The 19,366-nt window shown below is 42.1% G+C and overlaps 2 protein-coding genes across 9 annotated transcripts in view; one reads left to right on the forward strand and one right to left on the reverse strand.

Annotated features, from left to right (window-relative positions):
• Window positions 1-19,366, reverse strand: part of ptgs1 (prostaglandin-endoperoxide synthase 1) — a 25,368-nt gene continuing 6,002 nt past the window's right edge. The window contains exons 4-15 of one of the 8 annotated variants that reach the window (XM_061817962.1): window positions 16,792-16,905; window positions 15,122-15,273; window positions 14,759-14,944; window positions 8,236-8,352; window positions 7,458-7,598; window positions 7,163-7,306; window positions 6,910-7,091; window positions 6,155-6,238; window positions 5,159-5,405; window positions 4,089-4,375; window positions 3,849-3,996; window positions 2-607 (exon numbers count right to left, since the gene is read on the reverse strand). In XM_061817962.1, the coding sequence (XP_061673946.1) occupies window positions 261-607; window positions 3,849-3,996; window positions 4,089-4,375; window positions 5,159-5,405; window positions 6,155-6,238; window positions 6,910-7,091; window positions 7,163-7,306; window positions 7,458-7,476 (1,458 nt within the window). In that variant the 5' untranslated portion in view covers window positions 7,477-7,598; window positions 8,236-8,352; window positions 14,759-14,944; window positions 15,122-15,273; window positions 16,792-16,905 and the 3' untranslated portion in view covers window positions 2-260. Of the gene's footprint in view, window positions 608-3,848; window positions 3,997-4,088; window positions 4,376-5,158; window positions 5,406-6,154; window positions 6,239-6,909; window positions 7,092-7,162; window positions 7,307-7,457; window positions 7,599-8,235; window positions 8,353-9,533; window positions 9,557-10,699; window positions 10,942-14,758; window positions 14,945-15,121; window positions 15,297-16,791; window positions 19,223-19,366 lie in introns of those variants that run through there. The other 7 variants (XM_061817961.1, XM_061817963.1, XM_061817960.1 and 4 more) reach the window with 7 other exon arrangements.
• The window catches only part of lhx6b (LIM homeobox 6b), an 8,961-nt gene continuing 1,180 nt past the window's right edge, over window positions 11,586-19,366 (forward strand). Inside the window, exons 1-7 of the mRNA XM_061816007.1 lie at window positions 11,586-11,650; window positions 15,138-15,282; window positions 15,363-15,484; window positions 16,710-16,927; window positions 17,160-17,260; window positions 18,231-18,326; window positions 18,408-18,609. Of these exons, the coding sequence (XP_061671991.1) occupies window positions 11,586-11,650; window positions 15,138-15,282; window positions 15,363-15,484; window positions 16,710-16,927; window positions 17,160-17,260; window positions 18,231-18,326; window positions 18,408-18,609 (949 nt within the window). The remainder of the gene's footprint in view (window positions 11,651-15,137; window positions 15,283-15,362; window positions 15,485-16,709; window positions 16,928-17,159; window positions 17,261-18,230; window positions 18,327-18,407; window positions 18,610-19,366) is intronic.

Raw genomic sequence — 19,366 nt, forward strand, 5'->3', positions numbered from 1 at the left:
CTCAAAAATGCAGTATTCTTCTGCTCTTCATTTATTCCACGACACATTGTTTTGGGACAAGACAAAAATAAAGATTAAAAATCAACCAAAATAGCTGTGTCATTTCGGACTTGGGTTTTTGTGACTTTTTTGTGGGTTTATTCATTATCGATCTGCCCAGTAGATTTCATGGCATCAGGTGAATTAACGGATAACTCCCAAGGGAAGTTATATGTTACAAGCTACCTATTTTTAGAAAACATGCCTCCTAATAAGGTAGGTTAAAGCTCCTTGGATTTCTTCAGCTTAGTGTTCTCGAGCTCAAGAGGAACCCGGAAGCTGACATATGGACACCGTTTGGTGTTGAGGCACACCAATTTCTTCAGCGTAGACGTTTTGACCACATTGAAGCCCACCTCCCCGCCGAAGGTGCTCGGCTTCCAGTACTCAGGCGAACACACGGGGTTGCCCAGCAGGCCCTTCAGGGAGAAGGGGGCCCCCATCTCTACCATGCTCTCTCCAAAGATAGAGCCGGGACGTGGCTTCTCAAGGAGGATTCCCGGGTAGAACTCCAGGGCATCGATGTGACCGTAGTGCTCCAGCAAACCTGCCGCAATGTCCTCGTCATCTATTTGGGAAAAAAAGAAATATTAAGAGCTGAACACATTTTACACTCATGTTAGCCTACTGTCGATTATAGACTTCCTGTTTTAGCCTAATATAGCAGAAGGGCTTTCTGTCTATGATGGATAACATTAATGTTAAGTGGAATACAGCCACACTGCTTGTCTGACTAATTTCAGACCCCCTTAAATTTTGCACTTTATTTTATTGCAGTAATTTTCTAAAATCCTTTATATTTTCCCTTCAATGTACACAGAGCACCCCATATTGAGAAAAAAAAAAACCAACAATTGTTGAAAGTCACAAATATTCAGAGCTTTTGCTCAGTATTTAGTAGTAGCACCTTTCTGAGGTAATACAGCTCTGAGTCTTTTTGGGAATGATGCAAAAGTTTTTCACACCTGGATTTGGGGATCCTCCTCAGTTTTGTCAGGTAGGATGATGAACGTTGGTGGACAGCCGTTTTCAGGTCTCTTCAGAGATGCTTGTTTGGATTTAAGTCAGGTTTCTGCCTATGCCATTCAAGAGCACTCACGGAGTTATTCTGATGCCACGCCTTCATTATTTTAGCTGTGAGTTTAGGATCATTGTCTTGTTGGGAGGGGAACTTTCAGCCCAGTCTGAGGCCCTGAGCATTCTGGAGAAGGTTTTCGTCCAGGATACCCTTTTTTTAAAAAAATATTCTTTTGCAAACACGGTGCAGGCCTTCATGTGCCTCGGACTGAGGACAGGCTTCCGTCGGGCCACTCTGCCATAAAGCCACAACTGGTGGAGGGCTCCAGTGACGGTGGACTTTCTTGAACTTTCTCCCATCACTTGACTGGATCTCTGGAGCTCAGCCACAGTGATTTTTGGGTTCTATACCTCTCTCACCTAGGCTCTTCTACCCTGATTACTCAGTTTGGCTGGATGGCCGGCTCAAAGAAGGGTTGTGGTTATCCCAAATGTTTTCATTTTAAGGAATATGGAGGCCGCTGTGCTCTTAGGAACTTTAAATCTAGTAGATCTTTCTTGAGTCACTTTGGCCAGATCTGTGCCTTGCCACAATTTTGTCTCTGACATCTTCAGGGAGTTCCTGTCACGAACGAGGCTCGAGGGCGGACCCAAATGCACAACTCCAGAGGCAAGCAGGTAGTGTACAGAAAGCCTTTATTCGGTCCGTGGTCAATGATCAGCGAGTCAGTCAGGAAAAGCGGCAGTATCAGAAGATGCAGGCTTACTAGGATGGTCAGTGAACAGGCGAGGGTCGGTACACGATAGGTGAGGTATACGGGATAGCGGGAACGAGGCATGGGAATCAACAATCTGGCGGAGGACTCGTTGTCCCCCGTGTCCTATAAGTACAGGGTGGAATCAGCCGAAAAGGGGTCCAGGTGTGTGCTCACAAATTGGCTGACCACGCCCATCCTGGGGCGGATGCCAGGGGCATGACAGTTCCTATGTCCTCCCGATTCTCGTTTTTTTGTTCTGACATGCATTGTGAGCTGTAAGGTCTTATATAGACAGGTGAGCTGCTTTCCTAATCAAGTCCAATCAGTATAATCTAACACAGCTGGACTCCAATGAATGTGTAGAACCATCTCAAGGATGATCAGAAGAAATGGACAGCACCCGAGTAAACTATAGGAATGCCACAGCAAAGCCTCTGAATACTGTGTGATATTTCTGTTTTTCTTTTTTTTTGGAATAAATCTACAGAAAGTTTAGCAATTCAAATTTTTCCTGTCAATACAGTTAGCTGCGTCTACAGTGAGGGGAAAAAAAAATTGTTCATATTTTATTTATATATTTAGATTAAAATTTATCATAGAAAAATATATTTAACATTTAGTTTTAATATTTATATTGAAATTTATGTATGTAGAGAACATTTTGATTTAAGATAGTTAAGATTTAAATACATGTTTAACATTCAGATATGATATTTAAAATGTAATATCCGTCTATTTGCTGAGCCGCTTATCCTCACAAGTGTTGTGAGCATGCTAGAGCCTATCCAGCTAGCTATTTTCGGGCTGGAGGCGGGTTACACCTTGGACCAGTTGCCAGCCAAACGCAGGGCACATAAAAACAAACAACGACTCGCTCTCACAATCACGTAACATGTCATGTCATGTCATTACCCAAGCCGCTTATCCTCACAAGGGTTGCGGGAAAGCTGGAGCCTACACCAGCTAGCTTCAACCGAAAGGTAGCCTGCACCCTGAACTCGTCGCCAGTCAGTCACAGGGCAGATCTCAACACCATCACTGAGCGGGAATCGATCCTACTCTGCCCGGACCAGAGGCAGGCGTGTGTATCACTGCACCATCAGTGACATCACGTAACATGTAATACTGCAATTGAATTTAACCATGAAGCTGACAAATACTGGTCCAAATGTTCAGGAAAATGGCTTTTGAAAAATTACACCAGTTTTCAAAACACGTTTTGAAGCTAAATGTGAGAAAACGTTGTTATTATTGGCGTGACCAGCTATAAAAACAGCACCCGTTACAGCACTGTCTGTGACTATATGGTTACTATCTGTTATCTTAGCACAGCATAACACCAGAAGCCTCAGACTCGAAAAAGCTATCTTTACTTAGCATAATGACTGCAACCACTTAGCGTGGCTCATCCTACTTGTCCTGTGGTAAATGCCACAATATCTTTCAATAACTGGTGATTGACAATTACCAAAAAAACCAGCTGGGATTACTTTTCCGTCATATAGAGTAAATGACATTATCACCAATGCATTTCTCGCTACAGGCAGGCGGTGTAGCTTAGCATTAAGAATAGAAATGCCTATCTTAGAGTAAATAAATAGGCACTTGTTGTGCCATAAATTACATCCCCATCTGCATATTGGCTTGGAAAAAGATGACACGCTGTGGCGACCCCTAATGGGACAAGCCGGAAGGAAAAGAAGAAGGCTGCATATTGGCTACTGACAGCTATCTTAGCATAAAGAACAGAAACAGCTAGTGTAAATCCTCACACTTTTCCTATAACAAGACAATAATAACAACAATATGTGTGAATTTCAGGCTCTTGACAGCTTTACATAAAGACTCCATAAAAGCCATCATGACACTTTTTTTCTTGCTGTACTGTAAATGACATAAAGGTCTGGGAATTGACAATTAGCTTTGGTCAATAGAGATATTAGCAAAAGCTGCTGTAGTAGCACAACTAAAAGTCCTACACAACCTGTGTTTTATAAACTTTTTAATTTCAGGAGATTGTTGGCAGATGTGTACCTGTAAATTCTCTGAATGAGGTATAAGGCCTCAATTTGAACTTCTTCCTGTATTCATTGAAAGGCTGAATACGCGTCTCTCTGGATTCTCGGATGACCATTTCGGACACTCGTAGCACCACTCCGGGAGAGTTACGCCCGCCACATACCTTAAAAAAAAAAAAAAAAAAAAAAAACAGCTGGACGAGTAAAGAAAGGTAAACTCTACCTGGTAAGCTTTTGTCAGTTAGCCGTCTCCTACCTGTCCCGCTGGTTGTCGTGAGAAGGCGTCCACCAGCTTCTCAACACCGTAGTGAAAAAGCACCGAGGTGTTGAAGGAGAAGCGTGAGTGCGGAATCTCGTCATTATCCACGAGGAAGCTGTCAGGCATCAAAGGGTGCCAATGGTACAGTTGGCAGAACTCTAAAGCAATACGGTTGCTGTACTGGAAGCGCTGACCGAAGAGCAAGGTGGGATCAAACTTTAACTTGAGCAGGTAGCCGCTCAGATGTTGCACGTACTCTTCCGTGATGATCTTAATAATCTGACCTGCATGGGTGAAGATAAAAAGATGGGTGAGCTCTCAGAAAGAGCGTCCATTCATGGTATCCATCCTTGAGCTTTCAGTTTCATCTATGTAGGGATGCCCAGGGTGACCCTGAGGGTGCCTGCCCTCAAACATAACCTCAGCCTACCTTGAGGCCTTCTGGTACCCAGAACACCTCAACTGGCTCCGTGACATGAAGGTATCCTTACTCTGGATTTTTATTGGATGGCCAAGTTTCTCATCTTACCCCTAAGGATGAGCTAAGAAGCCATGCGAAGAAAACTGACAACTTGTACCACTTGTCCTTTTTGTGCAAACATGGTCCATAGTGGAGGACCCTGAATCATGTCCTCCCCTGAACACCCCTCAGAGAACACCACAAGAGTAATAAACAAATGCCAGTTCCACTGGTTGAACAAATGCCCAGACCCCTTGGAAGGGCAGTTCAGTGTTGGAGAATCAGGACAGAAAACTACATCTGGCCTCCGAGATCCTTAGTCTCCACTAACAGTCGGATACTCTGCATGTACTTGAGGAAATAAACTAAAGAGTGTGATCCACCTAGGGTAAGAACACACCCTCCAGTTCTATCATGAAAATCCATCTACAGTATTTCCTTTGCAGTTGGAGTTCTGGGGAGCTGGCAGACTAAAGCCTGGACTGGTTGCAAGTCAATCACTAGGCACGTGTAAAGACAGACAACCACTGACACTCAAATTCACACCATCACTGAGTGTGAATTGGCGCTTGTTGGAGTTCTTTTCAGTTCCAATAAATTACATTACCGATAACAATGAGCCTGGCAGTCTGGAAGAGCTGCTCGTCATCCCAGCTCGGGTGCTCTGACTTGAGGACATCACACACTCGGTTGTGCTCCCTTAACCACAAGGTGGCATACAAGGTCAGCCCTGGCAGCATTCCGAACAACTCGTGACCGACAGCCAGTCTCTGCTCTGAAGGAATGTCCGCCGGGTATACCATGTGAACAGGGGCCTCGGACACCGAAGGGGGGTACACCTCGCCATTCACTATCTGGGGGACATACCAAATCAAACACCACAAATGTCATTAAATCAGTTATCAATCATACCAATATAGCTTACAGTACAGGTGTCAAACCCAAGGCCCAGGAGCCAGATCCGCCCCACCATATCATTTTATATGGGCTGTGAAGGAAACTCATTTGTCAACTTCCATAATTGTTGTGAAAATCTGAACCAAAATTTCAAATTCTCACGCATGAAAAAATGATGGTGTAGAGATATAAGAAAAGAATGGTTGAAAAAACTATTCCCATTGATTTCTGATTTGAATACTAGTTTACACATTTCACGCATAAATATGATGAGGTGATCGCCGTCTGAGAGAAACCGTAACTACAATGTGGCCCTTGACATAAAAGGGTTTGACAACCCTGCCTTTCAGTATAATACAACAAAAAGATATTTGTTGACACATAAATAAAAGCCTAGCAATTGTGGATGATCACATTCAATGCAGAGTAAATGAAACTAGATATGGAGCAGGAAGCAGGATTTCATTAGTGTCTTTAATGTTATGTCAATACATTACATATTTTCCGAGGTTTTGGTTGCAGGGAGTTCCAATTCAAAATTTAGGTCTTTGCCTGTTAAGGTTTCAGAACCTCTTGTCTATTCCTCCCTTAAAATACACTCTTGATAATATTCATGGGCACTGTACAGATCAGGTCTTCATGCTGACCTAACAGCTAATGACGGATTCTGCCCCTCCCCCCCAAAATAAAAATCTGTTTCGATAACCTGATATTTCAGCTTTCCGTCCTTATGAAGACGAAGTTGCAGCTGCCGCGTGAGCGTATCACCATAAATGTTGCTTGCATCGACCTGCAAACAAATAACCAGTTCAGTTGGCTCCCATTCGAAATTTCAAGACTACCATGAACTGGGATGATGGGGCATTAACACAGGTGGCAAATTTCCTGTGCATAAAAGTTGAATTAAAGGGAACTGGGCTGAATTTGATCAAGTCCGATTGCCTTCCACTGAGACAACACGACCTGAATAATGGACATTCTATACAAATTACAGTTTTTCTGTCCACAATTGTGGACATCTAAAGCAACTGGATTTCATTGAATTCAATCCAATTTCCTTTCATGTAGACTATAATGATAAAAGAGTTATCAAAACACCAATTTTCTTGTCCACAACCGTTAAAACCAAGGCAAACAGGCTTTACTGAAATCAGTCCAGCTGCCTTCGACGTAAATGACGATAACTACAAAGGACCTACACGAATGTCAATTTCTGGTCCACAAATGTGGAATCGAAGTTAACTAAACTTCACTGAAGTTGGTCCAGTGGCCTTCACTCTCCCCTACCATACCATGGATGACAGATAATCTGTGCTAATGGGAATTTTCCTGTCCAGAAAAGTTGACTGAAAGACAATGAGACGTCATTTAATCCTCTAGCCAATGGTTTTTGATAAAGGCTACAATGACCTCCATCATCCATCATTTTTATAAGATGCACACATAGCTCTGAAATCTCACCCCATGTCCGAGAGCTTTGGTGAAGCCTCCATTGATCTGATGGTCAGTGCGGAAGAACTGGTGGGTGAAATGTTGAGCCATGAAGGCAAACATAATGTTGGTTCCTCCTGGATCCTCCCGGAATTTCTGTCTTTTGAAAAACTGCTCGGACAATACTTTGGGATCGGGCAAATGGGGCTTGCCTGTGTCCGATGAAAGACATCTCAACACTCTGGGATATCCTCAGGTCGTCTGGGAGATTGGATGTTCTCACCTTTGGTTCCCATGGGCAGAGGACAGTCGTCTGGAATTGGTGGTAGTATCCGGGTGTAATAGGAAGTGTTGTAGTAGGACTCCCAGGTGAGGTAGCCATACTTGGTGTTATAGGTTGGAGGGCTGGGAATGAGGTCACTGCGCACTTTGAGAGGATAAATCGCACCAGAGACAGAAAAGGAGACAACAAGCAGACAAAGCTGGAACTTTTAACGTAGTACTTTCCATTACAAACTGACACAAAGGGGTACTGATAAATTCTGTCAGGTGCTAAAGACAGTTAGTATTTGGCTCACCAGTCAGTATTAGTCTCATCAAGGTGTCCTGCAGGAATGAGTTGTTGATCAAGTTCCAGAGCCACTGGAAATTTGTCAAGAAGTAGTGGACAACCTCTGGGCTGGGCTTTAGTGTGAGCTGAAGCCAAGTCCAGTACTCCGCTAGACAGCAGGAAGAAAATGAACAAGTTTAGCAGAAATCCTTCCATTCTGTCAATTACGATTTAGCATGTGATGCGTCACTCAAACTCAATTTTCAATCAGCCACTCTGTCACTTCACTCAAGTAGCAGATGATTTGTTGATGACTCAGTGCTCAAATTTTGGCTCACAACAAAGCAAAAAATTGCCCAAGTGTCTCCTCATAACTAGAAAAACTTCTGAGTTAAGCTACCTTTGTTCTTCAGTTTGAACCAATCAGCTCCTTGGCTTCTCTTGCATTTCTCACACTACACTCCTTATCTACTCCCCCCCCCCCCTCCCCCCCTTGTGTCAACCATTCAGCGCCTTGCCTACTTTTTGGGGTTTTTTTTAATCAACAAATCGGCTTCTAGTCTGACCTTTCTATATCAATCAATCAGCTCCTTGCTTTCCCTTGTGTTTTGGCCAATTTGCATTTCATATTATCTTTCTGCTTTTGTGTCAGCCACTCATTTTCTTTTTTTTTTTTTAACTCTTTCTCACCTTTTGACCTCTGAGCTCTACATATCTCCTTCTGTGTTCTCAGTTCATTGTTTCTTTCGACACAGTTGTATCTCCCTTGAGTGATTCTACAGTACCTGAAGGATAATTGGACTTACGATGGGTGCAGTTTTCCCCATAGAAGCCAGTGCGGGTGCAGTCACACTCGTAGCCATCGGCAGCCTGTCGCACGCAAACTCCAGAGTTTTGACAAGGGTAGTAGCAACAAGGGTTGACTGCAAACAAAGAGTCAAGTGAAAACGACTTAATGCTACTATTTGTAATGGCAAAAGTACTCCCACTCTGTACTTAAATAAAAATACACATGGAGTTCCATCTATCCATCCATCCATTTTATTAGCCGCTTATCCTCACGAGGTTCGTGGGAGTGCTGGAGCCTATCCCAGCTGTCAACGGGACGGAGGCAGGATACACCCTGAACTGGTTGCCAGCCAATCGCAGGGCACACAGAGACAAACAGCTGCACTCACAATCAGACCTATGGGCAATTTAGAGTCCAATTAATGTTGCATGTTTTTGGGATGTGGGAGGAAACCGAAGTGCCCGGAGAAAACCCACACAGGCATGGGGAGAACACGCAAACTCCACACAGACGTTTCCGGGATCAAACCCGGGACCTCAGAACTGTGAGGCTAACCCTTTCCAGTTGATTCGCCATGCCGACACACAGTTATTTGATCAAAAAATATATGATAAAATAGCGGTATTGATTCGACTCCTGAAGTAAAAAGTTTTTTTCTCTCCTATAATATCTATATGTCTATAATATGCAGAGCAGTTCGGTCCCTTTTTTTGTGAACTACCAAAGAAAACTGCTAAATGATCTTATGATTACAAATGAAAAATTACACCTTAGCTGTATCCATCCATCAATCCATTTTCTTTGCCGCTTATCCTCACTCGGGTCACCTGCCGTACTGGAGCCTACCCCAGCTGTCATTGGGCAGGAGGTGGGGTACAAACAGCTGCACTCACAATCACACCTCGGGGCAATTTAGAGTGTCTAATTAATGTTGCGTGTTTTTGGGATGTGGGAGGAAACCGGAGTGCCTGGAGAAAACCCACACAGGCATGGGGAGAACATGCAAACTCCACACAGGTGTGTCTGGGATCGAACCCAGGACCTCAGAACTGTGAGGTCAACGCTTTCCAGCAAAAGCACTGTGCTGCCCCACCTTAGTTATGTTATCCAAATTAGAATTTTATGTTTTTTTAATGCCAGAATTTGGCACAAGACACGCTAACCATGAATCCGTCGTCGTGATCCATACGGGTTTAAAAATGCAAAGAGCCAAAACTATAGATAGATAACTGCTTTCTAATGTTGGGAGTACAAGTTAAAAAATGTCCAAATAATAAATAGGCTAGCAAAATTAAAGGTGTGTGAAAAATCTACCATTTATATACAGTAAGGAAGTATTTGTACTTCATTATTTCACACCACGGGCTGTCATAAGCCAATGGATGCAACGCAATATAAGTGCAGGAAGTCCTTGCGCAGATGAAAATGTGTTCATATCTTCAATGAGCTTCCTGTTTGTACTTGAGGAGGTTTTCGCCAGATAATAACGGCTTCCTTAATGGCGGGCAACTGCAGGCTCGAGATAAACACACGCACGCCACAATGTGCAACCCTCTGAGAGGAGAGGGAGCGCAAATGTCCATTGATAAACAGCATAAAGTTAATCAAGTTACCATTCACTTTTAATTCTTTTGAAGGTAGCTAATTTGGTCCCTTCTATGTGTTTTCACCACAGAAATAAACAAAAAAACATTTTATGCATTTCATGCAAGAATTTGTATGGTGCAGATCTTTTTTTTTTTTTTTTTTACATGTACATTTTTGCAGTTTAAGGAAACTTTGAAGAGTTCTTCATTGAAAGAAAATATCACTGTACTAAAATGAAGGTTAATTGATAAACAAAATAGATCAAAATGTGTTGGTGGGAATAAAGTAAAGGGGTTTATTTGAAAATATATTTACAATTGTAATAAAAATGAATGAAGTGACAACAACTAATGAAGAACTAGATAATTGTAGTTAAAAAATGAAATTTTAAATACCATATTTACCGAATATAATTTGACACAAAATAAAAAACAGTACATTAAAATACAATTTTCAAAAATTAAGAAATTAAATAGAATTTAAAAATGAAAAGTAAAGGTTTTAAAATTAATATAATAAAAGCAAAAATGAAATGAAATGAAAAAAAAATCATGATTTTCTCCAAACAAAGCAATAAAAATAAGTGAATTCAAAAACTAAAATAAACATGGAATAAAATTAAGGATTTGAAAAAGAAGATTAAAGTAAAATTCATATCAAAAAGAAAAATGAGTAAATATCAAAATGATAGCACTCATCCATCCATCGACTCCTCTTTATTCGAGGTTAGCTTGTGGAGGCAACAAGTTTATCCCACAAATAATTACATTAATTAAATATAAAAACAACAACAACAAACAAAATAATGAAGGAAAAAAAACATTGCTAAAAACAATAAAAATAAAGTAAACACTAAGATGAGGGAGAAGTAGTATTTTGTTCAAAAGTCTTACCAGCACCATTTGAGCTCTGCAGCAGCAGCAAGTTCATCAACAGCCATGTGGACAGTATGGTAAATTCTAAACAGTTTGACATTTTTTTCAATATGAATGTAGCAAAGCACCAACAGCCCAAGTTAGTTATTATTAGTTATTATATTTATTTGTTTGATAGCTATACCTTTCATCATTAGCACACAAATGTAGGAATGATGTTAAAATAGGAGCGGTTCCTAGCGAGACTTGGCGGGGAAAAAAAGTTGTGACATCTGACTGGTTTATTGTTTGAGTGGAAGTGGGTGGGGGCTCAATTATTGGGCAAGTCATACCGACCCCCCAAAAAAGAAAAAGAGATATAAAAAATAAACAACAATAAAATCTAAACCATTTAAAAAATATTCCATCAGTTCATTTGAAAAATATCTTTTACAGTAATGTACTGTGAACACTTTCAAGTGTATTCTACATATTTTATACACATAAATTTGTCATATAATTGTGTCAAGTGATCTGTTGCTATCTACTAGAGGAAGGAAGCTTTGTAGGTGGGATTCCTTTCCATTCTTTTCAGCCCACCAACATTCGGGGGTCTCCATTGTCGTATTTCGCCCTTCATAATGCACCACACAGTTTTAGCGGGAGACGGGTCTGGACTGCTTCAGTCCAATCTAATACTCATACAGTCTTAAAACGAAGCCACGCTCTTGTAATACGTGCAGAATGTGGCTCGGCATTATCTTGCTGACAAAAGCTGGGATATTGCGATGCTTGGCTAGTTGCTTGATATGTTGCTGGATCTTTCAGTAAATGTGATACCATCACAAATGTGCAAGTAACCTACGCCATCCCCGTTGGTCCCTCCGGCCGATCCCGCCCGCACGGTGGATGGTGGCGTACTGTCATGGCCCTGCCGGTCCCTGTCCTGGCTGTGCCTGTCCCCGACGCGGCACGCACCGGCAGCAATCAGTGAGGTGCACACCTGCACCTCATTGCACGTAATCACACGGATACAAATAGGACCTCATGTACGGTCTGCCTTTGCCATGTCGTTGCCTCATGCCTCGTTCCCGCACTCTCCTGATTCCGTTCCTGCTCTCCCGTGTACCGATCCCGCCTGCCTACTGACCTGCCTTTCATCCCTGACGACTTTATTTTATTACTGCTGCTCCCGTGGACTGCCCGTTTGATTCTCGACACTGGACTGAATAAAGATGCTTTCCGAACCACCTCTGCGTCTCCCGAGTTGTGCATTTGGGTCCAACCCCGTGTTCTGGTCGTGACACTAACCACTTGCCTCACTGTGCCGCAAAAGTATAAATCAGACTTTTTCACCATGCCACCAAGCCCCATTCATTCATTTTCAATCCCACTTATCCTATTTAGGGCCACAGGGTCCTGGAGCCCATCCCAGCCAACTTCAAGCGAAAATTGGACTATACGCCGAGCTGCTTGCCAATCAATTGCGTGGCACATGATTGACCCGGACAACCCACCATCAGGTTGACTGTGGGGTGAATTAATAATGTTTGCAATTGTAGCATCTATGAGAGCCCAGAATAGTGAGATATAATTGCAAGGAATAATTATCTTTATTGTTATAATTGTGGCGGCACGGTGGCTGCCAACCAGTTCTGGGTGTCCTCTGCCTCCTGCCTGTTGACAGCTGGGATAGGCTCCAGCACTCCCGCGACCCTTGTGAGGATAAGCAGCAAAGTAAAGGGATGGATTCTTGGATTCTGATTGTTGTTATTGTTTTTGTAAGATTAGCCCCGCACGCCAGTTTCACTGCTTGAAACTGGGTTTTATATGCTCCAAAAAGTCTCAAGGTCACATGCTTCCAAATTTAGCAGGAAGGTGGGCTTTTTGGTTGAAACATTTATTTTAAGATAAAATTAAGAATTAATAAAGGAGCTTGTTCTTGAAAAGAAAATGATACGTCAATGCCAAGGACAACCAATTTGGGACACTTCTGGAAAAAAAAGTGTACTCACTGCAGTGTGGAATTTTTGGTCCTTTTTTATTTAAGGTCCTTTAATGTTTAAATGATTCCAAGAATATGAGTCGTATTTAATTTCGTTTAATTATTTCTTTAATGCGGCACGGTGGCTCAGCTAGTAAAGCGTTAGCGTCACAGTTCTGATGTCCCAGGTTCAATCCCGGACCCGCCTGTGTGGTATTTGCATGTTCTTCCCGTGCCTGCAAAAACTTGCAACATTAATTGGACACTCTGAATTGCCCCTAGGTGTGATTGTATGTGCGGCCGCCTCCTGCCCCTTGACAGTTGGGATAGGCTCGAGCACTCCCCGCAACCCTCGTGAGGATAAGCGGCGAAGAAAATGGATGGATGAATGGATGGATTATTTCTTTAATTTCATTTCTGGAGTACTTTCACTGCTTTTGCTGCTTTCCCAGTTGACACAGTGTAAGTTGTACGTGAATACTGCTGTAATGACACTTCCCAAAAGTGAGACAATCAGGCTCTTTTCATGGGCCACAATTGTCTCCTGTCAATAGCCCAATCTGCATTTACAGGCTCTTCACTTTTTTTAAAAAACACATCTAAGTGCACGTTCAATGAAGAAATTAGCTATTAAAGTGTTTTTTCCCCCCCACCTTCCTTGATTGGCACATGAAATTGACACTTTCCCTTCAATCCATCACTAATTGCACGCGTAGTTTCTCTTTTAATCGATCAGATTTTTGTTGCTAATTGCGTCAAATTGTCTTCCTCTGGGTTTAAATGCACTGGAGCGAGTGTTTGTTACAGTTATTTTTTTTCGGGGGAGCCGGAAATATTATGTGCAACGGGAGCTGTGTGGTCCGTGCATTACTACTAAGAAGTGGGCAGCCTCCCAGAGACAAAACATGGTGAGTCGCTTTAATTTTAAAAGATTTGCATGCATGGAAAATGCACATCAAAGGTAGAATTCATCTTTATATAGCAGTAAATAAAATGTGTCCAGTGCAAAAATTATTTTAATACCTAAATTTTTTAGACCTTTTCAGAACAGACTGAAATGTATTAAATTGCAATACATGAATAATAATAATAATAATAATTGAATTATACCCTAAAATGTAGGTATTTCTAAAGTTGTAATTTAAATTTCTGGAAAAAGAATACATTTTTAAAAAATAGTGTGTTTAAAATAGAACATTTGCAAGTATATATTTCTGGAACAATAATGATTCTGAAAATCAACTCAAAATGGAAAATGTATAGTTATTTCGGGAGCAATTTTTTTAAAGCCCTAAATCTAACTCTCAAGGTATTAAATACTTTTTAAAACAGCATTTTAGCAAAATATTTGTACTAATAGATCCAAAATGATTCCCCAAAATATATGGGACAATACATTTTACTGCCTAAAACCAAGTGCTACATGTATGTAAAGCAGCCTATATGAACAATTTTGCAAAAATACATTTTAAAGCTTCAAATCCAAAATTCAAGTGGATGTAAAACAGAAAGTGAAAATAAATTTTGCACTTACGAGCCAAAAAGCAAGACTTGAATATATTTAAAACACAAAGTAAACACAGAAACAAAATACAAAAGAATACATATGAAACCCCACAAAACACATTTATTTTGGTTATATTATTGAGCCGATCTGACAAATATCAATTGCAAAACGTCAAAATACATTTTATTTTTCATAAAAATATTCTTTGGTGGTATGATACATTTTGAAAGGGAAAAATCCCTAAATATTAATGAATATTAATCCCATTCATTGATGTCAATAAAAACAGTTACTATGGAAAGTAATACATTCTAATACCATCCTCAATTTGTGATCAAAAGGTTTTTCATAATAAACCATGATAATATATATTTGTAATACTACACGGCATATTTTGATTTACACATTTACATTTATTTACATTTTTACATGTAATTTATTGATTATTTTCCATTTATTTACCAACACTTATATATATTATTTTCAAATCATTTAGGATATTTTTTTAAAAATGTGTATTTACATTTCATATTTTAATTTTCTCCCAAAATCGCATTTTTACAGAACTGGAATTGTGTGTACACTGATAGTGTAGTTATACACTCACCTGACTTTGGTGAGGGCAGGATGGGTTCAGTTCCCCCTCAGTGATGCCGTGACTATGACTGCGAATGGTTGTCCGTGTCTGTATGTGCCCCGCGGCTGACTGGTGACCGGTTTAGGGTGTAATCTGCCTTTCGCCGGAACTCAGCTTGAATAGGTTCCAGCACTCCGTGACACTAACTAGGATAAACTGCGTTGGAAATGGAAATGAAGGGAGGGTATGGGAACTAAATTAAAATCATCCTAATTCTAATACTATGATTTGTTTTTTTGCTTCCATTAATGTTAACAATTATTAAACATTTAAGAACAACAAAAAAAACTTTTGAGGTGTAACGTTCCACATACTGTACACAGAAATGCTCACCTCTGCCACAGTCCAGGTCAGAGGTGAAGGAAGATGCCCGAGTTCGCAGCCCTCCAGAGGCCGCCTGTCGCTGTCCTCCTCAGGGCAAAGAGAAGCCCCGGCAGCGGCTCCAGCTGTGCGCCAGCTGCGGGGTAGACATCCACGACCGATATCTCCTCAAGGTCCACACACACACACACACGCCACCTTTTATTCATTTCAGCTGAGTTTAATTGATGATATTGCGTGTACTGTATTTAAGGTGAATGAGCATCACTGGCATTTAGGTTGCCTGGAGTGCTCTGTGTGCAGGACGTCACTCCGCCAGCAAAGCAGTTGCTACGTCAAGAACAAACAAGTCTACTGCAAGCTAGACTACTTCAGGTAAGACAAAACAAACGGCAATTTCTGCACCAACTGCTTAAGAACGATGAAGAGCTGAACTGAAATTGATGTGTACTTAAATGTTAAAGTGTAGAATGTAAGACTTGATGTTGGAATAGTTTGAACGGGTTAAGAAACTTGGAATGCAGAGCTATTTATGTAAAGTATCTCCTTCATTTGAGAATTTTATTATGGGAAATTTGGGAATCTGAGAAATATATTCCAAGATCCACTGAATGTGGAAGAAGAGCATGTGTGGGTATACTGTTGTGTGTGTGTAATAATATCGATGTATTGTACACAAAAGTACTAGTTCAGACCTGGTTCCTGGTTAAAATGTGTGGCGCATTATGAAGTGCAAAATATGACGAGAGACCCCAGACTGTTGAGCAAGATCATCAAGCAAGAATGGAGTTGGAGTCGAATAGTGTCATAACCAGAAGGCTGAGTTGGACCCAAATGCACGACTCGGGAAACGTGGAGGCAGTTCGGGAAATATCTTTATTCAGTCCATTGTCGGTAAGCAGGCAGGCAGTCCACGAGAGCAGCAGTGATAATGACGTCAGGCTTTCGGGGTAGGTCAGGAGACAGACAGGGGTCGGTACGCCAGGAGTCGAGATCAGAGTCGAGGAAGTGCGGGAATGAGGGATCAATGGCAACGATCTGGCAAAGCCAGACCGTCCACTAGGTCCTATAAGTACTGCGGGTAATTACTGAAGATAAGGCGCAAGAGTGCGCCTCCTGATGACGGCAGGTGTGTCGGGGGACCTGCACAGCCAGGGCTAGGACCGGCAGGATCATGACAAACAGGCCGATTAGTCTACATGTGAGCATCTGGGCATGCATTATGGCTGACAGCAACTCCTTTAAGACAGTGTTGTCCCTGAATGAGTTTACTAAATGAAGGTTCATGAACTAATTCATATGTTGGGCAAACAAGAATTAAAATTAACTTAGTTCATGTTTTTTTGATGAATGTAATTGAGATTGTGCTTATTCTGGCGTCAAATAATGGTTTTTGAATGAAGGTTCATTCAAGAGGACCACCACTAGCTAGGAACTTCCTGGACAAAACCCATCTGAACACGCCATATACTTCTGTAAACCGCATTGTGTTTATATAGAAACACGTCGCACCAATTGTTAAATTAATGTCCAGTGTGAACGCAGCATAAGTCAAGGTACCACTGTACTAATTTAACAATATTGCCGTGTTGTGTAGCAGGTTTGGCACTCAGTGTACCCAGTGCCACCGTCAGATGTACGCTAGTGACTGGGTGCGGCGGGCGCGGGGCAGCGTTTACCACCTGGCCTGCTTTGCCTGCTTTTCCTGCAAACGCCAGCTGTCCACGGGCGAGGAGTTTGGCCTGGTAGAGGGTAGGGTGCTATGCCGGGCCCACTATGATGCCGTGCTGGACAATCTGCGCAGAGCCGCCCAAAACGGTACAGTTCATAATTGTAGTAGGTGAATGAACAAAAATGTGTGGCTACTGCGAGAGGCTAGCATTGCAATCTATATCGACAACTCAAATGCACGACACTGGTCACAGGAAATCTGAATACAAATTTCTCTGTAATCGTCAGATTCTCAAGGGTCTGGAGCATACAGTGGCTAGCGAGAGAAGCTAATGTAACAGTCTGTATATTCACTTTCCTTCACCTTCCTCCCCTGCAGGAACTGGACTGACCCTGGAGGGGGCACTGCCCTGCAACCCGGGCTGCCAGCCCAAGCCAGCCAAGAGGGCACGAACGTCGTTCACAGCAGAACAGCTGCAGGTAGGGTGAGCTATAGACCTGACAACAAACTTGACCCTCGACGAGGGGTCTGAAACTGGCAGCCTGTGGGCCATTTGTGGCCTGCAAGATGATATTTTGTGGCCCCCACCTTAATATGAGTTTAACGTTAGTAGGGCCACAGAGTTTTATATGAATGGCACTTTTACAGTGTTGTGTGCGGAGATGATGAACCTACCAATCACCGTGAGGTATATGACTCTCACGGGTGTGACATAAACCGGATTTCACACAAGCAGAGAAACATTTTTCAATGAGTGAAAACTATCATGGGGAGTTTTATTAGTAGTTTTGAACACAACTTGTTTACACCAGCGTCCTTGTTTATCTTAGTCTATGTTAAACAATACAAAAGACGTTTGAGAAATTGGATTTTTAAATTGCGTGCATGTGCAAGTCTACCAAGGCTGTGGCCCAGCTTCAGCCAGACTCTGCCTCCAGCAGCCCCAAGATAAATTGAGTTTGCGACCCCTCCCATTGACCATAAACTTCACCACATTTTTTACGAACCCTAACCACACAATCTTGACCATACACCTACCAATAGGCCACAGACTTGACTAGATAATGAAAGTCCCCCCGCACCCATTCCCAACCGGAGGGGCAGTTTGCCTAAAATAGTATTGGTTCTCCAAAAAGACCCCCCAACCTTTCTTTCTGACGCCTCTAGAAGTGGTGCATTTTCAAAAAGGTTGATGACCATTGCAGTAAAACATAAATATGGCCAGAGACCATAATCCTCACCATAGACTTGGCCATATTCCATAAACTGGACCATCGACCCAATCATAGAACTAACCATGAATCAGGTCACAGACCATAAATCCGACCATAGACCCAATCATAGACCTGACCATGAACCAGGTCACAGACCATAAATCCGACCATAGACTTAACCACATAAAGGCTGATCTCCATGAATTATTCCAGTATGTATGTCTTTGTGGTGCAGGTGATGCAGAGCCAGTTTGCCCAGGACAATAACCCCGATGCTCTTACGCTTCAGAAACTGGCAGAAATAACGGGACTGAGTCGACGGGTCATACAGGTGCGAACCAAATGATACCAAAAAAGACACTGAAACTCCAATTCATCAAATAAACTTGGCCATATGTGTGGTTTGCCACAGGTTTGGTTTCAGAACTGCCGTGCACGCCACAAAAAGCAGGATCCACTTCTTCCTCCACCTAACAGTGGATTCCCCCATCAGAGCTCCCCACTGGCCATGAGGCCCTCCTCCTCTTCCACCTCCCTACACGAACACTGCAGCCCCTTCTCTTCTTGCAACAGCCCAAACAGATGTCTACTGGCCCGGCATGGATACCCAGACAGTAAGCCATTTAATTTACCTGCCTACCTATCCACCCAAATTACCCACCTAAATTAGCACCCATCATATACCGTCGCTACGTACTGTACGTTCCCACGTATGGAACCATCGACTTAATCAACCTCGACCTTCAACCAATCTTGGTAACTATCTACCCACGCATCTAACTACAGTAATTTCCTACCCATTTATTTCACGGACTTTCTACCCATCTTCTTACCGACCAACTTATTTAACTACCAATGAGTCTACCTAGTGCTCGACTAAATCCACCAAACTACCCACCTAAAGTAACAGTCTATCAAGCTAACTACCTACCCACCAGCTAATATCTACAGTATAAATACCCATGCACCTCCCTATTTAGCGACCTTCAGTACCTACCTACCCAACTTATCTACTTGTACCGACTCACCTATCTCACTGCTAATCATGTACCTACCCACACCCACGCGTTTAACCACCCAATCTAACTGCCCATCTAACCACTTGCCCACTTCACTAATGATCTGTCTCCCCTTCAAACTATTTCTTAAACATTTACCCATTAACCGATGTACTTAAAGGGCCACTGACCGCCCAATATACATTTTAAAATAGATATTTTTATGAAAACTACATATAATATTATTTATTACATTGTTTATAAAAAAAAGAGTGGAGAGCATCTCATTCATGCGCAAAGTTGCGGAAGTCTCACTCAACATCCCAATGGCGGCCATATTGCCTCCAACGTCATTTGCAGATGTCACACTGGG

The sequence above is a fragment of the Syngnathoides biaculeatus genome, chromosome 4 (assembly GCF_019802595.1).
Source record: "Syngnathoides biaculeatus isolate LvHL_M chromosome 4, ASM1980259v1, whole genome shotgun sequence".
Lineage (NCBI taxonomy): Eukaryota > Metazoa > Chordata > Actinopteri > Syngnathiformes > Syngnathidae > Syngnathoides > Syngnathoides biaculeatus.